The following is a 20,603-nucleotide window of genomic DNA, read 5'->3' as shown; positions in this document are numbered from 1 at the left end:
TTCTCATGAGTAAATATTATCACTGTATGTAGTAACTGCTGTATTTGTGACACAACTGTTTGTCCAGTTTGATCCAAACACCTGGAGTAATGTTTGGGGAAAAAAGTTTGATAATGTACAAAAAGCTCGAGATCATAGTCTAAAACAGCTTTTTTACAGGTGGCTCAGATTCTCAGAATTTGTGAAATTTCTTTAACTCTTCAAACCCTTTTTCACTTTCATGTGTGAAATAATATTAGGAGACTCACATGACCCTTTTCATATCGGATGGTAAAACATAACTTCTGCTTCTTGTGTTCAGCTTTGTGCTGATAAACATAAAGTAGCTCGGGATATTAAAAATGTAGTTTATTGCTCAGCAGAAACCGACAGTCACCTCAAGCCTCTTTATTTTGTAAGGTATACAGAAACTCCAACAATCAGATGACCCTCTATGACCAAGCACTTTACAAAACTGGGAAGGAAAAACTCCCTTTTACTAGGAACCGGTCAGCCACAACCAGTTGAGGGTGAGGGGAGGGGGAGGGACAAAGACGCGCTGTGGAAGAGAGCCAGAGATTAACAATAACTAATGATGCAAAACCCTAGAGCTATCACAGCGTAACCAGGGAACATTCAGGGTCACCTGATCCATCCCTAATTAAGCTTTGACAAAAAGGTCTCCCGATTCCAAACTGGAAGCTGCTTCCACAGAAGACAGGCCTGAAAGCTGACGGCTCTGCCTCCCATTCTACTTGTAAATACCCTGTGAACCACAAGTAAACCAGCAGTCACAGAGCAACATTCATAAATGAATGCATGAACTAGTTTTGCAGCATCACTCAGACAGCTTCTAATTAGATATTGCGCAAACGCAAGAAAACAGAAAGTGCTACAAATGCGTTGAAGAACGTATCCTGGTCACGGTGACTCAATTCCTCAAAGTGCTATTGGAGGACAAGGTGAGGCCATCCAGAGCCAGGGGGCCAATTCTCCCTCTGGTGTTTGGCTTTTCTCGGGGAGCTCCGGTTTCTCACACTACTGAAAAACAAGATTAACGCCGCCTGCCTGAGACATTTGAGTGCCTCACTTCTTGATTAAACGAAAAAACAACAGACAGCAGCCTCTGTGAACAGTTTGACTCTCTGTACAAAGTCTCTCTGCCATCTTTAGCTTGAGCTGAGCTAAACTGAGTAGACGGGAGGGAAAACTGCTCTGTAAAAGAACAGCGTTACCTATTTTATCCTGATTATCTTGTTTCATAATCATTTAAACCCAAACTCTAAATCTCCCAGCTCCAACATAAATGAACAAAAAAATAAATAAGTGATGCAGGGACAGCCGTCAGGTTTCAAATGTCTTTATATTTCAGTAAAATCTACTTTAATACACTTTGAAACAAGAGTACAACAAAATAGAATATACTTCAAATGTTGAATATACAAACAGTTCAGTCTGAACACAAACTTCTCTGTCTCTTCTTCTTCTTCCCTCTTTTCAGATTAAAAAAAATGAAATGCAGGAGCCTCGTTTTAAGCTGGAAGTAAAGTGACCTGGGATCCACAGTGAGCCATCTTTGCATAAACTTGATTAATTTCTTTCTTGCTTCTACAGACATTCCTATTTTCAGATGTGGCAGCATGCATCGGCTCAGTCGCGTTTTTTTGCATGCAGCCTGACTGCAGGGTCACAAAAATGTTCCAAAATTAAAAGAAAAAGGAGCAGCCAAGATCCTTTCTAGCCACATCCTCAGATGTGCTGTGAGCAGTCTGGCCTGTCAGATTCAACCTGTGTGAGCGTTAAAACAGCCAAATGGAGGCGGAAGAACCAGTAGAAAGAAAAATTAGTTTCCCTAGTTTCAATAATACTGTGCTTGGTACAAGGTATCAAAACACAAAGAAAACAAAACAACAGCTTACCGTTCAGACATCACATGAAGAAGAAAATTAAAATCTAAGGCTGTTCTGTTAACATTAGCTCCGTAAACTGTATAGCAGACATATTTATATTTATGTACATACATGACCGTGTTCTGTCTGATATCGCTCCTCGTGGGAACGCCTCTTCCTCTCACTCTCATAGCACCACCTACACTTGATCGGCACAGTGATATCATAATAATATTAATAAAAAAAACTAATTGCTGGTTTTAACGTTTGTCTCTACAAAAGCTGCATTACACCCCAGCCCCATCCTCCGGGTCCTCTTGAATGTGACGGTTCACATTTTGCTTTTTGATTATTTGCTTTCATTTGTAGTGTTTCGCTTTTTTCCCCAGATTTCAAGTCAGTGACGGTGAAAGATTTCCAAAGCATAAACTGTAGTGATCAAAAGTTGGTCCCTTTTCCCAACACATCCCTTTCCTTCAAGTCTGTTTTCCTATGTTGGAGAGGTTTCTGTGCAGCTCTGAGACAGTCCGGATTAGTTCTAGGCAGCAACATGGAAGATGTGAAGACGGGCTCAGGAAGAAAAGACACGCACAAAAAAAAAGGTTGGGGGGGGGGGGGGGAAGAGACTTCTGGGCGTCTTTAAAGTCTCACAGACTGCTGCTGGTTATTACGAAGAAAAGTAGAAATGACTTCAGAAATGTACAAACGAGCACGCTCTGGCAGAGGAGACACGGACGCATTTCAACACTCGGGCTCTTCTGTCTTCATCGCCACGTCGGCCGAGTCCATTGGCTCCGATTTGACGCTCTGGGCCATTTTTGGATTCGCCTGATTCTGCTGGATCGGCACCTGCATGGCCTGTACCTGGACGCCGGCGGCCTTCAGCTTCTCCACCGCTCCACCTCCTATGACCAGCTCTGAGCCATTGATGACACCGCTAATGATACGAGGCTGCGCCGCCACCGCCTGGTTGGCCGCAGACACCGTCACCACGCCCGCCCCGCTGCCCGGCTGCGAAACCACCAGAGTCTGTTGCTGCGCCTGCGTCGGCACGGTGAGTCTCATCACTTGCGTTCCCGGCGCGACGTTGACGGGCGTGAGGGCGCGGACAGTCAGGGGGCTCCCGAGGAGGCTGATGCCCGCCGGCGAGGCCCCGACACCGGGCTTGTTTGTGCCCGTGGAGGTCTGGATCTGACACTGAGCCAGCTGGTGGGCTGGGATGGTGATGATCTTGGCGAGCTGGACAGTGATCTTGTCTCCGTTCTCCGCAGTGGCTGGCACCATGGTGGGGATGGTCTGGATCACGACCTGATGAAAAGAAGCATCATCAGTTCATCTTTTCAGTGCTGCGCAGTGACTCAACTGTTTCATCACCAAAACAAACTTAATTACTCAGAGTTATAAACACATTTCTAAACTTGGTTTTGCATCATTTTCGATTTTTGATTTTGCACACCTTCTGCTGGGAGTTGGCGTTTCCGGCAGCGGCGCCGATAGCCGAGGTGTTGGTGAGCAGAGTGGTTTGGCCGGCTGCTGCTGTTGTTCCCGCGGGCTGCTGCATGGCGACTGTGGAGATCTTCTGACCCAGTGATGTTGTCATGACTACTGGCACCTGCATAGCCACCCGGACCGTCCTGCAGGAGAGACAGAGTCAGAAGGGTAAAGATCCGCATGAGCAAAGACGCCACATAGTGAACATCTGCGTGCAGGGGCCTCACCTCGCCCCTGTGGCGTTCGGGATGATTGCCGCGTGGGACTGCTGTTTCTGGTTCCCGTCCGACGCCACTGAGACCGTCACTATTCTTCCCGCCGTCACCGCTCCTCCTGCTGCTGGCTTGCTGCCTGTGGCCACTGGAGTGTGGACGACGTTGGTTTTGTTAGCGCCCCGCAAGATGTTGGGCTTCTTGGAGGATGACAGCTCGGTGGCGTGGAGCAGCATGTCTGACGGCGGAGGCACGCGCTCGTAGGACGCCGCTGTGTCCGAGCCGATCAGGTCCTCTGGAGCAGGAATCTCCGCCTTATCGTCGTCAATGATGACAATGTTTTTGGGCATCTCTTTGAACTGGTAAACCAGCCGCTGGCCCTCCACCTTGGCGAGGATGCCGCGCTGGTAGTAATATCTGAAGAAAAGGCATCAGAACATAAGATGCTGCTTTCAAAGAAAATAAAAATGAAATGTCAGCAGAGGACTGGAAATCAGCCTCTGTGAAGTCTAGCAAGGTAATCCTAAAGAGACGGAGCTATTTTTGTTTATCAAACCTCTACTGTTGCCTTTATCGCTGCCAAATTTAAAGTGTTTATTGGATCATAAAGATGTAATATACTTTGTTTCTTTCAAAAATGTAACACATCCGATTATAATCCCAGATAGGGACAGCCTACCTGAGTGCCCGCCCCATCGTCTCATAGTTCATGTCTGGTTTGTTCTTGTGCTTGCCCCACAGCTTGGACACGGCCTTTGAGTCAACCAGCTTGAAGATGCCCTTCTCCCTCTGGGTCCACTTTATGTATCTGGGACAGGTGTTTTTGTCCTGGAGGAGGTCCAGCAGGAATTCCCAAAGGTAGGTGGTGCTCCCTGCTGGAAATCAAAGATAATTAACATCTGTACTCAGTGTATTTATGCAGCGCTGCTGGACTGCTTTGTAAAAATGCTCCACAATTATTCTTCAAATGAGGAAACCGAACTTAAAAACATGAAACGTTGAGGTTTTCTCTGTAACATGACTCAGTCTTCACCTGGCTGTACAAAGCATTCTGAGGTGACTGCTGCTGAGAGTTAAGCACTGAGCACTGTATAAATAAAACTGAACCAAAGTCTAGTTCATGAAGGAGAAAAGCTAACTGAAAGGTCATATTAATGTTTAAAGCATGTTGACTGATTCATGAAATAAAAGTACGAGTTTCCGACAGCTGCAGGCACGGTGAATTTCTGTCTATGTTAACCAGAAAGCAGCATTTTTTTGTGTGGAAGAGCTAAAATGGATACCTCGGATACCTTTTCCTTCTCTTGGTTTCTTCTTGATGCCGACGTCCGGTGAGCCGTTGGAAATGGCTGACTGATGCGTCTTCGGCTTCCGTCCAGCTGGGAAGGGAAACATTTGAAAGAAGTCAGTTGTGAGACCGAGGTGTGACCCCCTCGGATAAATTGACCACTAGATGGTGCTCTTGGATAAAGTCACTGAGCATAATTACAAGGTTCTGGTTTTGGATTTACAACTTGGCATCAGTGCTTCCAGATGTTTTGCATTTAAATCTTGGCTTGAAACACTGAATATTTTCCTTTTTCCCCAAAGTTTAACAAGCCCCCAGAAAGTTAAAGATATCAAATTAACATTTTGGGCTCTGGCTTCCTCCACATAACAGATAAGTTAACTTCCAGCTCTTTTAAGTCTACCTCGCTTCTTTCTGACTGGCTCGTGGTCGGGTTCTGGCTCCGGATCGTCCATAACCGTAGCCATATCCTCATCCTCCTCCTCACAACATTCCTCTGTTGATATCTCCACCTCGGACTCTGTGATCATGTCAGGCCGCATGGCAGCGTGGAGGAAGTCTTGTGTCGCTCCACTTTGTGGAAGGAACGCTTCTGCACAGAGGAATCATCACAGGGTCGATGAGGATCTACTAGACTGGCCAGCAGTTATGCTAACTGAGCATATAAACCTGAGCGGTGGTCCACTAACAGTGTATCTGTGTGTGTGTTACCTGGGCTGTGGTCTTCTTTGAGGCTGGAGGGCGAATCCATGCGTAGCAGAGCCTCTGCAGCCTCAATTGTTTTGTCAGAGCAGTGGACATTGGTGCCGTGAACAGAAGCCTCCACTGCGACAAACAGAAGACACGAAAACAGTCAGCAAACACTCGCCTGGACTTTTAACAGTTAGTGTTTTTCTTCTTTATTAAGCATGAGATCTCATCAATCTACTTCTTTTACATTTGAAGGAAAATATTAAGACATTTTTAATCTAAACAGATATGATACGTTAATGAGTTTTAAATAACTGAGATTGCCTTCTAGCTTCCGTCTGCAGAGTGGAGAACAGCAGCAATCCTAAAGTGGGGGTTCTCCTGGACAAACAAACATCTGGCACCCCCCTAAAGGAAACCACCAGTATTGCAATACAAGTATTTTGACATTCTGAGTTCATAATTTCACCAATTTTGCCTGAAATGCAGCTTCAAACCATGACAGAGCCTCCACTGTGTTCTACAGATGGCTGTAGATACTGTTGTGCCTCGCTCCTGATAGCTTCCATACACACTTATCATAATTTATGCTGATTTTTCCCCCCCCATGTTTCTTAACCACAGATCTTCAGATACTGTTCATCTGCTGCAGATAGTTTTTAGGCCTCATACATCTTTTTTTTCTCAGATTTTGCACATCACACATGCTAATTTCAGCTAAGAGCTCTTTGGGAATCGTCTTTTTGATGCAAAAATATAATTTTATGCCTGTCAAACTGTTCTATTTTACTCAGATTTGTTTAAAGAAATGTGGAAAATGATGTGTTTTTCCAACAGGTTGCTTGTAATAATGCGTGTAACGATGCAATTTAAAATTTGTTCTAAGCTGTTATGTGTTCATCCATTGGTTAGGGGACTTTTTTTATGCTTGCCTGATTCATAGTTCAGGGTTGAATACTTCGACAAAATGGTCAGGTACAAGTACTGGACTGAAAATAAGTAAAAAAGCAGCAAATGTCCAAACAAAAACTTTGTAAGACCTTCATTAACCAACTACTGCTCAAAACCACTGTAAGAATTCCCAAGTCTTGTAACCAACATGTAAAGAAATAACATGTGACTCAAGACTTATGCACAGTACTCGATTTCCAGTTCACTCCCTACCTGCTGGATCATTATGGTGTCACAGTACAGTACAATACAATGCTGCAATATAGTGACATCAAAAAGGTGTATTTCTATCTATATGCAAATAGGGACCATCTTAAGCTTGAACAGCACAAATTTTGCACTGTTTTACAATAATTAATGTGATTATTCAATGTTTTGTTTATGATATATAATTTAGTCATTTGGATGAATTACTGAAGGATACTAAGATCAGACATTATGAACTCAATGAACTCACACTGTCAGCACAAAGACCACATACAAAGTAGACACCCAAAAATGTTTTAATTTCAATTCTTTCACCCCTTTTATATATTTTTTTCTCCTCTTCATAGGTTTTTTTGGCATGTATGATTTCCCCTTTGAAATGTTTGTCTTATTCACTCTTCCCACATAAATTAAAACTAGAAACATTCGTCACTTACATTTACATTTAATTGTCACGTATATATTGTATTAAAACGTTTTGGCTTCCCATAATTAAGCAAAATTTTTTGTCTACACAATTTAGCATGAGCAGACAAAATACTTGTGTTGACTTATACGCAATTTCCCAATAATTATGGCTGTTTGTTAAGCAAAAACAGAAGCCTGGGTAAACTAAAACCTGCTCACAGAATTTTTTGTTTTTGTTTTTAAATCTGGTGATTTTTCTTTAGTTGAAGATCTAAACCTCTCTGAGGACCAATTTTTTACATGAAGGAAAAACTCAATTTTCTTGCATATAAAGCCCAAACTCACTTCCTGCAAAGCTGGGTGTTTAATTCAATATGTTAACAATCAAACTATTGACCCACTCAGACGTGAGCAGCCCTCCTGTTTTATTCAAAAACAGGATACAGCCGCTGTCAGGGAAACTGTACGTGGACCTGTCTGAGGGAGCTCTGAGAAGGCACCCAGGAGCACCTGCTGTCGTTGTCAATCACCGGTGGGAAACACAAGATCCCATTACACCCTGCCCTATCCATGTTTGGCTATCTTGCTGAGGCAATGGGCACTGTGTCGAGGACAGAAATAGGCTATATTTAGGCTGTCCCACTCATTCACAAGCAAACAGGACACACTGCAGAGGTCCTGTGGCCTGCAGAGTCGCCCTTGAAAGTAAGCAGAGGTGCTGCAGTAAGGCCACCGAAAGGGTTGAGTTCAAACAGCTGCAGATGTGCCTGACCAACATGTCAAAATCTGAATTATCAGGGTTATAACTCATGTCTGATTATCCAATAAAAATTGCAAAATTGTTCAGTTTATTAGAATAATTATTTAAGTGTAAGCAAAATTACAATATATAAAGTTGGGAAAATCTCTCATTCACATTTACAGCTCGGTAACGGGGCCAAGAACAGCAGCAAGTCCGACAAAAAGTAGTGCTGCCCGTGATGACTTCCGTGTTTACACTCCTCACCAGTTCCCTCCAGTTCTCCTCGAAGAGGCACACAAATCCTCCTGTCACTCAACACTCGCTTTGCCTCCTATTGGCTGTCGCTCAGTTCAAGAGCCTGCCCCCAGACGCATCTGATTGGACTGCTGCTTACGTTCGGAAGCAGCGCGCGCACTACAGGACTAACGGACGAGTCAATCAAACACACGCCCCGCCCCCTCACATAAACAATGCTTCCGCCATCGAAATATTAGAAAAAAATACTTTGACATTAAAATTAAACAGAGGCGGAAACAAACACGGCGTTTAAGCGATAAAAGCCCGTTATTCAAAATCAGGAAACACGCAGGTGAAGAGAGTTTGTAGCTGGAAAGCTGAAGCCAACAACAAACGGCTACAAGGAAGAAAGCGCGTGAGCCAGGCCGTCCCACGCGCCTGCACAGCGGCTCCACAGGACGGTAACGGAAACCGTGAAACAAACAAGCACACACACCAAAACCCGAGACCCAGAGGGTGCCACCGTGAGCCGATCACACATTAATCCACAAACATGACACAGGACGGCACCTCACTCCCCGGAGCTGCTAATCAAGGATCAGCCTGCAGATTATTCAGGCTAAACTGACCCGAAGCCAGCCGCAGTCAAACACCAAAACAAACGGCCATAAAAACGATCACAGGGAATATTTAACTGTGCACGCGTCGTTGATGCTGGTAAAAATAAACCCACATGTCCTTCCGACTCAGACAGCGTGGCAAAGACGTAGGAAAGACAACATCTCCACACTTCCTGGTTGTGCAGCCGAGCTGCAGACCGTTATTCTACACCACGCGGAGGGCAGAAAAAACTCCTCCCGCGTGCAAAACACCACTCATGCACGTAACTCTCCACCTGTACACACCACCGCATCCAACTGAAGTTTCCCTCCTTATAAACCGGCTCCGATTAAACCGTGTGGCGACGCCATGCAGGTTGCTAACCAAGGTGATCACTTCCTGATTGCCCTCCATTACTTCACCGCACTTCTTCTCAGCGGACGGCGGCGCAGCGGACGCACTTAAAAACAACAACCGCGCGCAGCTCAGATCGAAGCCGCGAGTGCGAAAAATTACGTTACCGGCTCTGATGAGTAGATCGAGTTGGTTTGCGTGCCCCTCATGCTGCGAAGTCGCCATGTTTTCCCCCTCGCTGCAGATTCACATTGACTCCTCACTGAATTGTATGGGAAGCTACTAGTTCAGATCACTCCGCCGCTAATGGGAAATCTCTTCGTATTGAACGCGACGCGTCACAGCGCCAGCAAAGGTACCCATCCGCCACCAACACAGGAAATCCTTCCGTCGACCTCCCCTTCTTGCGTAGTTAGCACGTCAAATAAAAGCTGCACCGTTTTTTAAAATAAGCTCACCGTTTTCACATCGCTGAAGCAAACTGACACGGATTTTTACTGTGAGTCTCTTAAAAAAGCATGTCAGTATAAGACCCAGCACTTAAAAAAAATGCTTTAAAGGTCTAATAAAATACAATTAAATAAGTATTATTTTGGTGACCAGTAAAGTTCTGCTACTGATATATGTTATATAAATATTTAAGCAACGTTTCTCATGTATCTTACATGAGATACATGAGGGGGGGGGGGGGGGGGTCAGTCAAGATCTCTGTCTAAATAAATAAATAAATCTGGGTAAATTCCCAGATGATTAAACATGCAACTATTTTGCTGGTGATAACTGAAATGAGTAAAGAAAATCAACAGCCTATTTATGCAAGATAATTCATAATTTTATTGGGGGGGGGGGGGGGGGGGTTATATTGTTTAGGTCTGATTATGGGGGGGTCATAACCCCCCTAACCCCCCCGGAAATTACGCCCCTGGAGCTGGAAAGTATTTATCATTGTTTTATTTATTTTGTCATATTACCATTTTACTAACTTAACTTTGACTATCTGTAATACATATAGATACATATTCATGCATGTGCTTACAGGTCATGGCACATAACAATGCCACAGGAGGGCAGAGCAGCACTGTTTTTAAATATATGACAGCATTTTGAACTGAAATACAATATATACACAAGGGAATGTGGCTTAATAAGAAATAAACTTGCTTTGTGAGGATTAAAATAATGAACTTATGCAAACTAAATTAGGATTTGTCAACTTAAAAGAGCTAGTGGAAAAATAAAGAAGATCAAATCTGCCATATGTTGCGACTTAACATCTTATATTTATACAATTATGTTAAAACTTATTTATTGATGAATGTCAGTGAGCTTAATTGTGATTCAGTGGTTTCTGAGACGACTAAGAGAAATAAACTACCTGATGATGATGCTACACATGAAGCAAAAAGTATGAAGTATTCACCTGATCGAAAAACCTGTATGTCTAAATTGATTGGATGTCTTTCTCTTCTTGTACAAGCTTCAAAGCCTGATTTCAAGCATGGAGCTCCAGGCCTATTTACACACGTGTGTATGAAGGTGAGCTGGATTGAAACGCTGCAATTTAATAAATCTATTATCTTTGTGGGAGTTCATTTTAAATCACATACTTTACAACTTAAGTAAAATTGAGACATGGAGTTTGGTAAAGCAAAGGTTAAATACTCACACATGAACTACTGCACTAACACCTAGTGTGGTAGGAGGACACCTATGCAAGTCAGGCTTTGAAAAGTATTTGTGTCTCTTTGGGATTAAAAATAAATCATTTAAAGGCGGGCACGGCTCATTTTAAAGGAGGATGTCACTGAAAAACTGCAAAACAAATGGAATTGTGTTGAGGATATTCTGCGCTCCACCAGTGACCCCCAAACCAAGTGTGCGGTGAGTTCATTAATCATTTTCTACACCTTGAGGAAATGCCTCTCCTGTTTTGTGCACTTGGTAATCTAACCAAACTAAAGTCTGAGCCATGAAACAATTGCAAGAAAACCTTCTGAGCAAATGAAGGGGAAAAAAGAAAGAAAGAATAATTTGCATATATGAGTTTACTACATCATCAGATTTACTACATCAGGTATTTTTTGTGTAGCTGGCAAAAGTTTTCCCGGTTTATTAATTATATCAGACTGCCTCTTACATGTCTTCAATGCATCATCTTAAATGTGAACTCAACAGGTTTCTTACTGAGAGCCACTATTCTGTGGACCGTGTCTTTTTTCCACATAACACACACAAAAAAAAGTGTGTTCAAACATGTAACCGCATCTTTAAAACAAATATGAGCAGAGGGACAGACTTTTATTTATAAAATTATTATGATAACATTTTTTCATTATTAAATTATTCTTCTAAATTATTCTTTTTTTTAAAAATACACTTTTTCTATCATCTTTAATAGAGACGCACAGATTGACTGTCTAAGGACCAGAATCAAAATTTCCAATGTTCTCTGTTCGGGGAGGTCACCGGCCGGTCAGTCTCACATATGTCCAGTTATGAGCTGGTCTATTTCATGCACGCAGGACATGTGCACAGCGGCACACAAACACGCACTGATATCTTGTTAGTATGAAAGCTTTTCACTGTAAGTGAAGACACAAAGTTTGTTTAAGTAAACTGTGAGGAGGGGAAACAACAAACACTTAAACCTCCTTCACCCAGCTGAACATGGACATTTTACAGAAGCTAAGAAAGGCAAAGTGGCTAACGCTAAAGCTATTCACAGTTCACATCCAGCCATACGCCAGCGGCCTCGATACGAGCAGCGAACAGTCCAAAGCTTTCACTACTGGAAACATACTTTTGTTACTTAAATCTGCTGCCCCTGCTTTTGTTTGGTACGGTAAAATGTGTCAGGTAAAGGTGCGTGTACACATTTTCAGTTGATTATTTGTTCCACTTTATTTTGAGGTGTTTAAGTGAGAGAAGATCCTGAAACTTAGCAACTTTTTCTTATGATCAAAACTATTATATTTCACTGAAGAAAAGTTGATTTTTGTTGAGAATTTTAATTACATGCTGCAACTTAAAGTTCTTAGAAAGAAAATTGAAACCTCCATCTCTCTGACCTTTAAATATGTTCCAAATTACTGAAAACAGCACTGGACTGGACGGCGGGTATCACCAATATGGCAAAATCTAATTATTAGCCAGTAAATACGGGATAAAACCTCATAAAACAGAAAATTCAACTACACAACAACACCCACAAGGTGGCAGTGCACTCCCAGTGTGCTGACTCCCATCACCAAAGAAGTACTGGGAGTTGAATAGTGACAGATACAAGGGAAGCCCTGCTGTAATCACAGGAATTCAAGAGTAAGGGCCTGAATGCACCGAGTAACCTTTAAATAGTTTAAATATAGTTTAAAGATTCAGAGCTCTAATTTGCACCCCTAAATACAGTTAAGGAATGAATTCACACGATTACTAATTTTCTGCAGTTTTACTCTCTTGCTTTATCTGTAGCACGAGTGTTGATTTCTGACTTCTTAAAAATATTCTTTATTGATCCTTATCACCCGTATTCCTGATTTGATTAGTTGGTCAGTTTTGTGCTAACGAAGAGTGAAATGATGCATGAAACAACACCTGAAGCAGAAAGCCTGAGTTAACAGAAAGTTGATATTCACCATCATAATATTAGTCATCTCTGACCGAGGTTTAAGGATTTACTCATCCAGCTAGCACAAAGAAAGTCTGGCTATGTTGAACTTTAAAGGACATTTTTTAAGTACAGCACAGATGTTGCTCAGTGATTTAGTTGGTGTCTTTTGTTAAGCTGATGGCCTGAGTTAAGTGTTATCGAGGTTCTTGTAACTAACTTTTTTTAAATACAATCACGTGCAGTTTTAAAAATCATTCTGATTGCCTTTGAGGCAATAAAATAACCTCTCCAAAAAATCTGATTTTATGCTGTTTTAACTGGAAAGACTATTCAAAATCTGACTGATGCAATAACATAAAGACCGTGGCACACTTTTAGTAACACAAAACATTTTTGCCTCACCTGGGTCCCGATCCGTCTCCACTTCCTGTTCGTTTCCCACTTCCTGCATGATATAGGCCTCATCACCATACAACAACACTTGGGCTGAGTAATTCTGCTCCTCAGCCAGGCTGGCACTAGGAATCTCTTCCACTATGACTGCTGGGTAGTCCTGAGCCTCCTCCTTTTCCTCTTCATAGGCCTCCTCGGCTTCACACTCACCCTCCACCTCTCCCTCCAGCTCCAAGTCCACCTCACACTCTCCCTCCTCCTGGAGAAAGTCGGCAAGGAGAATAAAAAAAGAGAAACTGTCATAAAAAGATTTTTCTAACTGAAAGAGTAAGTTTGAAATGAGTTTGTCTGTGTCTGCCGCACCTGCTCTGGGTCCTCGTCAGCTGTGACATACTCCACCACTGTCCCACCAGTGTCAACCAGCACCACTGAGGTCATGACTCATGCTCGTCTGCAATTTGCCACAGCTGCTCTGCCTGGTGGGCTGGAAAAAAATAGAAGAGGCAACAAAAACAAAAACTTCATTAACACAAAAAGTCCACACACCAGTCTCACTAAAAAGCTCCCAAAGCTGTGAAAATCAGAGTACAAATCATTACAAAACAGAAGTAAACTGGCCAGCTCCTTGCCACACCTTCCTCCTTTGTCCAAACTACAGGCCAAGCTCTCATTAAAGGGAGCAATCTCATCTCGCTCATCTCCACCCTTCTGGCTTTAGCCTACAGGAAGTGCCTTTCTGCTGTAACAGGAAGAAATGAGCTGACAACAAGCCAAATCCACCCCCTGAAACACATGCACAGTGTCCAGTGGAAGATCAAGACAAGGTGGAACCACAGGGCCCTCGCTTTCCCGTCAGAGCTGCACTGCTGGGCCAAAACATATACAAACATGAACACAACAGCAGGAAGTCATTTAAATCTTTAACTGCCCACTGTTTAAAGGGTTGGTGTGGTCTGATGTTGTCAAATGGAAAGTAAGGAAAGAAAGGTATGTCAAACAGAAAATAAAATTTAAAAAAACAAAACAAAACTCAACTTCTCAGTAAAAGTAAAACTAAAAGCATCAAAGTATCTCACCTCCAACCCTCCCTAAAACAATCATAGTTCACCAAGCATAGACACAGAAACCCTTTCAAACTTCCTCCATGTACTTGAAAGGGTTTTAACTCTAAATACACTAAAAAGTGTAAGAAATGAATTAAACTGGGCTTTCATATGCTCTGCAGTGAAAGCATTACTTGGTCTGGCTAACAAACTATGTCTGGGTAACAGTAGTAACCAACCTGCAGGGCTTTTACACTGTGTATGCAACTGCACGTGCAGGACTAGAAAATCCACTGTGTGGAGAACAGTCCGCATTATGGTTTTTCTTGCTTTTTAACATGATATAAACTGTTACAATACTTGATGCTCACAATACAAAAACAAAATCTCTTCTGAAGAGAGCTCGACTCATGGCAGCTGATAGTTGTTGAAATCAGAAAAATTAAAGAAGTCACCACTTCATTGCTGGAATATTAAAAGAAGATGTTGAAATAGGAAACAAAGCACTTGAAGCGGTTTCTCAAAAACTTTCAGAAGTAAGTAACTATGCATTTCAATACATGTTTACTAATGTTCTATGCAAGAAAGGAAAGCCACCATGGACAGGATTTTAAGATAATTATAGGATTTTAATGCAAATATAGCTTATTGCAGATATATTTTATAGAAAAAGGTTTGTCTGAAGCATGCACTACACTCTATTTTCAATATCAAAGAAGACACAAACTGAGCAGGTCATTAACTACAACACACAAGACATGGGATTCATGCATGGTCCAGGGCTTTTTGCTCCTCAGCCATAAAAGGCTAAGGTGGTATTGTCGTCACCCTGACGGCCAGGTGGGCACACAGCCTGGACACCCAAGTTTGTGAATCCGAGAACGAAGCGATTCATACCATAGGTGCATCTACTAGGAGGCTGAGGGGTACCACTGGCCACTGCTAGTATTTTATAGTTTTATACCCACCCTGGTGCACCAAGCTGACCACAAAACGCGCTCCACAGTGTGTTTCAGGACACTAGGACATGGCCGGTTACTCCAAGTGCTGTATAATGGATGAGCCATGCTGTGCCGGTGTTCCCTCGGCTACTGAAACCAGAATGCTATCAGCTCAGTAGAAGTCCTCTGCTCAATTATTCAGCATCATATGGCAGACACTAATTGGCAGAGCTGTAAGGGCTACGTTATCCTCACAGACATGTTTGGCAATCATGTGACCCCTCTCAAAGACGGACATTTAGTGTAGAGCCTCCAGAAATCAAGACACTGCAGGTTTCCATTCTGAAAGTAAAGATGAGTAAACCTTCCTTTACTCTCAAGCAATCCGGCTACTTAGCAGCTAAAATGACTGAGCGACCGCACTGTATTCTGTACTGGAATACTTTTTAATGGCCTTTTGGCGTTATCATAACTGTTTGCTTTATCTGTAATAAAATCATAAAATTTTCAGTGCGCTTAAAGTGAGACGTTAGAGACACTGTACCTTTTCAGGTTTGAGGTTTCATGCCTCCTGCTCTCTGACACAGAAACAGGGTAACCAAATATAGGTGTGTGTGTGTGTTTCTCTGTGTTTCACTACTCCGCTCAAACCGTCAGACGTTATTATGCAAGCTCATGGAGAAGTCAGCGATTGTGACACACAGGGTTTTTGTAAACTATCCAAGTTATCTCACTCTGTCCATCAGAAAGCGACTGAGTGTCAAAGTACAGACTCCTGCGTGTGGAAAGTGTACTGTAGGTTTTCACTAATATGACGACACAGACCGGCAAAAGCCCTTTCACCTACTCAACTAAACAATCTGCAGTGGTATTGAATATGTAGGTTGCAGGGCCAGTTCCACAGTGGGTTGATTACATGCACACACACATACACACAAAAGAGATCTGTTAAGAGCCGGCTCTCTCAGGCCGGTTGCACTGATTCAAACAAGTATTACAGGACCTGCTACACGACACGCGGCTGTGTCTCACTTCTCAGCTCAAACATAAATGAGTAAAAAGGCAGTTAGTCATGCTGGTATTCCAGGAATGGGAAATGTTTGCGCCGGTCTGCATTTCCTCTGCATGTGTGCGAAACCCACCTTTAACTTCATAACCGATTGCCAGGATGAGAGAAGAGTAGCAGCTAAATTTAATTACAAATGTTGTTCTGGGTTCACAGTAAGCGAAGTCTCCAGATTTTGTGAGGTTAAGCAGCCATTGTGACATCAGGTAAGCCATCCCACCACCACCACCACTCAATCTCAATGAACTAAAAAGAAAACTAGAATAAACTTGCCTCGCCGCAGAGCCGATGCGAAATGCTGCGTTGCATCTTTACTGAAATCGAGAAAAAGAGAATCGAGGAGAGTGAAAGAAGGATGTGATGTTTTCTTGCTGTAGAAATGAGAAAGCAACAGAAGTTATTCTGAATCTCTCTGCGTCTCTGAAGATGTCTCCGTATTCCTCTCTGTCCTGACATCCATCCACCCGACCAGCACTCTCCTCTCCCTGTGTGCATGCTCATTTTCTGCCTGCTCCCTGGGTGGAAGGAACCTCTCAGAGCGACTCAGCACTTCTCAGACCCTGCCCTGAGCTCACATCACATGACAAGGGTGGAACACACACAGTCACATGATCTCTCAACAACAGCCCTTTTGTTCCAAGTAACTGGGGCTGCTGGTCACGATACAACGCCATGCCTTGTGCCCTGCCCTGCTGGCCTTCGCCAAACACACACAGATGACAGAACAAGCACATACACAGCAAGTATGACCTCAGGATTTACTTGACACCCACCCGACTCCATTCATACAGGCACACAAAAGAAAAATACACTCCGCTTATATAAAGAATTAAACAGCCATTAAGTTACTGATTATACATTTAATTTTTAGTTTGCTTTACAATACACAAGCCAGCACTGCCAAAATGGTGTGAAGTAAATCAGCTATGCTGAACCTTTAACTTCTGGATGTCAGTTATTCAAGTAGTCAGTTTGCGTATTGATGGTGGAGAGTTTAAGTACCACGCTTCATGGGGGAAAATGCCATTAACAGCCGAGTCCTTGGTCGACCTCTGCTGCATATGAAGTATCTGATATCTCCGTGCTGGTGTTATTCTACCAGATCATAATGCAGTTCCAGGACTATCGTTCATATCATTATGAACATGAAAGATAAGAGACGTATGTAGACATTATGATATCGCCTAATAGTTCTGGAGGCTGCATTTTGAAGCTAGACTGTAATTTATCATGTCAAACTCTAACATGCAGGTGCAACACACACACACACACACACACACACACACAGGTTAATTATTTGCCAACTAAAAAGAACTAAAGACAAGCTTCTCAGATGATCTATACGTCACATCAAACTATAATATCAGTCAGACAATCCATTAAAAACACTCCAAAAGTCTCCAACCTGCACAAACAGAGTAGAGTCCAGTGACTCAATGTAGTGAATGAGGCCAACTCAATAAAAAAAAAATAACACATAAAAACAGATAAAAATAAATAAATAATTCATCTGAATTTCTGACAGACTAATCAAATATTTAACTCAAGTTTAACTTGTTTCAACTTTCATTTTAAAACTACTTAAAACTGCCTTTTATGAATATTAGAAGGATTAAATGACACAATTATTACAGAGATATTTATCACAATACAATGTATAAATGAGATGGAATTAGCAGTTTAGAAATGCATTGTTTATTTGTATCCTCTGTGCAAATTGAATAATGCATGTGATTCAGAAAACTCATCAGCTACATATATATGGCTTTGAACAACTATAAGAACATAATAATTCAGATGAAAATTGTTCCTTTTATGCTGTCACTCTTGTTTCTTTAGGCTGAAGCATTTTCACTCTTCTCTGAAACCCCAAATTCACTCCCTCTACAGGCTGTTGGAGCTTCAGATGAAGTAAAATGACTTCATCTCTTTGGAAACACTTTGGTTTCAAGTGTAGTAAGGAGCAAGAGCAAGTGCACGATGTCCCAAAAATCAAGTTATAACATTAAATAATAATGAGCATAATTTCGGCCACAGTCACACAAGCCCAAAATATAAAGACACACACAACAAGTGCAACCTTTTGTGATTTAAACTTGCACACCTCTCTTGTATCCCATCATACATCATCTTCTGTGGCAACCAACCCCTTGGACCCAGGGTCCATGTTTGCAGTGGAGAACATTTGTGAAACCTTCAGACCACACAGTTCAACTGTTGACTCGCACTGCAGGACATGGTGTCTGGTTAATGATGAACGAGCACAAAGAGTGGACACTCCCAGCCTGCAGCATTTAAATAGGTCCTTTGCCCCACACAATCAAACTGTAAATACCTCCACACACCAACGCACACAACTGCGAGAAAGAGTGTGAACTCTTTGTTAATACTAATGTAATAATTACCCATACAAATGATCTCAGATCATCTCAGGAGCCCTAAGAACAGTCGGGATATCTTTAACCCTTCGCAGGTCATTCCTCAGAGTCTCAGATTAACATCAGGACGTTAAGCTGATACATGCACCAGCAGGGGGGCACGTGCTGAATCAGGCCAGAGAGACATTTAAAATAAATAAATAAATCCCATATAAGCCACACATAAATCAACCTTATAATGCACACTATTATATTGGCTATTTTTCTACACAGTTTGTTCAATCATCACAAGGTTAATTTATCTACTCATTCACTCACAAGACAGATCTCTGAAACCATGATGCTGCCTCCACCATGCTTCACAACTGCAATGAGGTTTTAGTGTTGGTTTCATTTTTGTCCCATCTGTCCAAGAACTGTTGCAGAAAAATGATGTGCGACAAAGATTTAAGAAAATCTGCAACAAGTGTTTATTATTATAATATTTTATATTATCGTATTTATTTATTTAAGTATTGTAAAGCAATACTCTCTTCCCCCCCAGCAAGCCCTCCCCCACCACTTAGTTGTGTCATTACATTTCCTATTCAGGATATTTGTAGGGCCTACATAAAATTAATTAACAACATTGATGGCAAAATGCATTACAGCGTGTAGAGGAAATCTTTCCATTTTCAGCTAATCACATTTTCTAACAGGAAATGAGGGGGGAAAAGAATAAATACATGAGCAACAATGACCTACTTCTGACCACAACACCTGTTATAACATCATAATGCAAATCTGCCTCTCAACACTCACCTGTGTTGACACTATTCTGTCAACACAGGTTTATATGTTACATGCATGCAGTAGTTACCAGATCCCGACAAACTAAATGTCAAAGAAATTACTGATGTCAACAGCGTATATAACTTTAAAAACAAACAGCTGCTGTATTTTGTGTTATTGTCTGATGCCTTTCCGAAAGCAAATTAAAACCTCATAAAGACAACGTGTTGGTGTGTAGATCTATAAAAGTTATAAATATACTGCATTTAATTTTTTATCCAATTTTTACAGCTTCTCATACATATAAATGACTCTTGCTAAAGTTGGGGGGTTTACGCTGGTGTCTATCAATTATTCTCTCATTGTAACACAATAACTTAAACATGTCAACTGGACTAAGGCTGAAGGTGCTGTGCAGTCCCATACAAACTGGGACACCTGCTCACCCTAACCTGGAGTCAAAGACTATGTTGGACATAAAGAGCAGCCCACAGGAGGGAATCTGTTATTGAAATGATACCTCCCTGAACTAATAGTCTACTCAATTCAGCATGTAACGCCCAAATCTCTTTGAGAGCCCCGAGCAGAAACTGAATGTGGAGCATTAACTTCGCTAACGCTAGCTAGCTAAGTTAGCAATGAAAGAAAAGCAAGTAAACAGAGGATAACAACAAACCATGTGGCTAACGCTGCTACAGAGCTCACTCACCGTCTAATCCTTCCTTTCAGCTCCTGATCGGCTCACAGGCAGCAGTGTGTGGTTAGCTGGGTGCTAACCTCCTCCTCCTCCTCCTCCTCTGAACCCGCCGCTGCTGTAAACTGTCAGCCCGGAGGAGTCCCGCTGTTAGCGGACACTGCTCGGCTAGCGTTAGCTGGTCGCCTTCATGGTGAGGAGAGGGAGGAGGAGACCTCCCGGATCCTCCCAGCCGACCAGAATCAAGTTATCCGCGATTCTGGGGTGTAAATGCGGGTCCGTGAGTGAGCTGCGAAACGGTCGGTCGAGTCTGCAGAGGCTCATGGAGACTGGCTCAGTCAGTTTACTCTCTGCTTGTTCAGGCAAGTGACACTAGTGACGTCACGCCGTATCATAAACAATCCCAGCCCACCAACAATTAAAGAGTCATTCTTTACAGCTGTACACAGTGGGTTTTAAATCAAACAGTCCACACGTGACTAAAGTGCAGACCAAATGCTGTTTCCTCTCATCAGATGCTTGTTTGTGGATCTCTCTGCCTTCGGGTTTGTCTTCAGCAAATGAAAAGCATGCTCTGTTTGCATAGAGAACATGAGATCAGTACTTGAAAACTGAAGAATATCTTTTTTTGTTGCTTTTGCACTTTGCTTTGGGTCATTATC

The 20,603-nt window shown here is 42.4% G+C and overlaps 1 protein-coding gene across 7 annotated transcripts; it reads right to left on the bottom strand.

The window, feature by feature from the left end:
- Positions 1–1,343: 1,343 nt before the first annotated feature.
- On the bottom strand, positions 1,344–20,260 carry elf2b (E74-like factor 2b (ets domain transcription factor)). 7 transcript variants are annotated; one of them, XM_085355179.1, is made up of 10 exons: positions 19,957–20,260; positions 13,412–13,532; positions 13,058–13,307; positions 5,571–5,684; positions 5,263–5,451; positions 4,855–4,950; positions 4,251–4,446; positions 3,587–3,988; positions 3,325–3,502; positions 1,344–3,176 (listed from the first exon to the last, which is right to left on the bottom strand). In XM_085355179.1, exons 2-10 carry the CDS (start codon positions 13,484–13,486, stop codon positions 2,610–2,612), a joined length of 2,067 nt encoding a protein of 688 aa, XP_085211305.1. In that variant the 5' UTR covers positions 13,487–13,532; positions 19,957–20,260; the 3' UTR covers positions 1,344–2,609. The 7 variants fall into 7 exon arrangements, with proteins under 7 accessions (XP_085211305.1, XP_085211307.1, XP_085211308.1 ...); XM_085355181.1 differs by having other exon boundaries at positions 4,251–4,443; XM_085355182.1 differs by having other exon boundaries at positions 4,864–4,950.
- Positions 20,261–20,603: the final 343 nt, after the last annotated feature.

Source organism: Diplotaxodon limnothrissa, linkage group LG6, assembly GCF_057381915.1.
Source record: "Diplotaxodon limnothrissa isolate DT_005_m linkage group LG6, D_limnothrissa_male_GT1.1, whole genome shotgun sequence".
Taxonomy (NCBI): domain Eukaryota; kingdom Metazoa; phylum Chordata; class Actinopteri; order Cichliformes; family Cichlidae; genus Diplotaxodon; species Diplotaxodon limnothrissa.
Note: the sequence above shows the minus strand (reverse complement) of the source record. Positions and strands in the feature narration are given on the sequence as shown.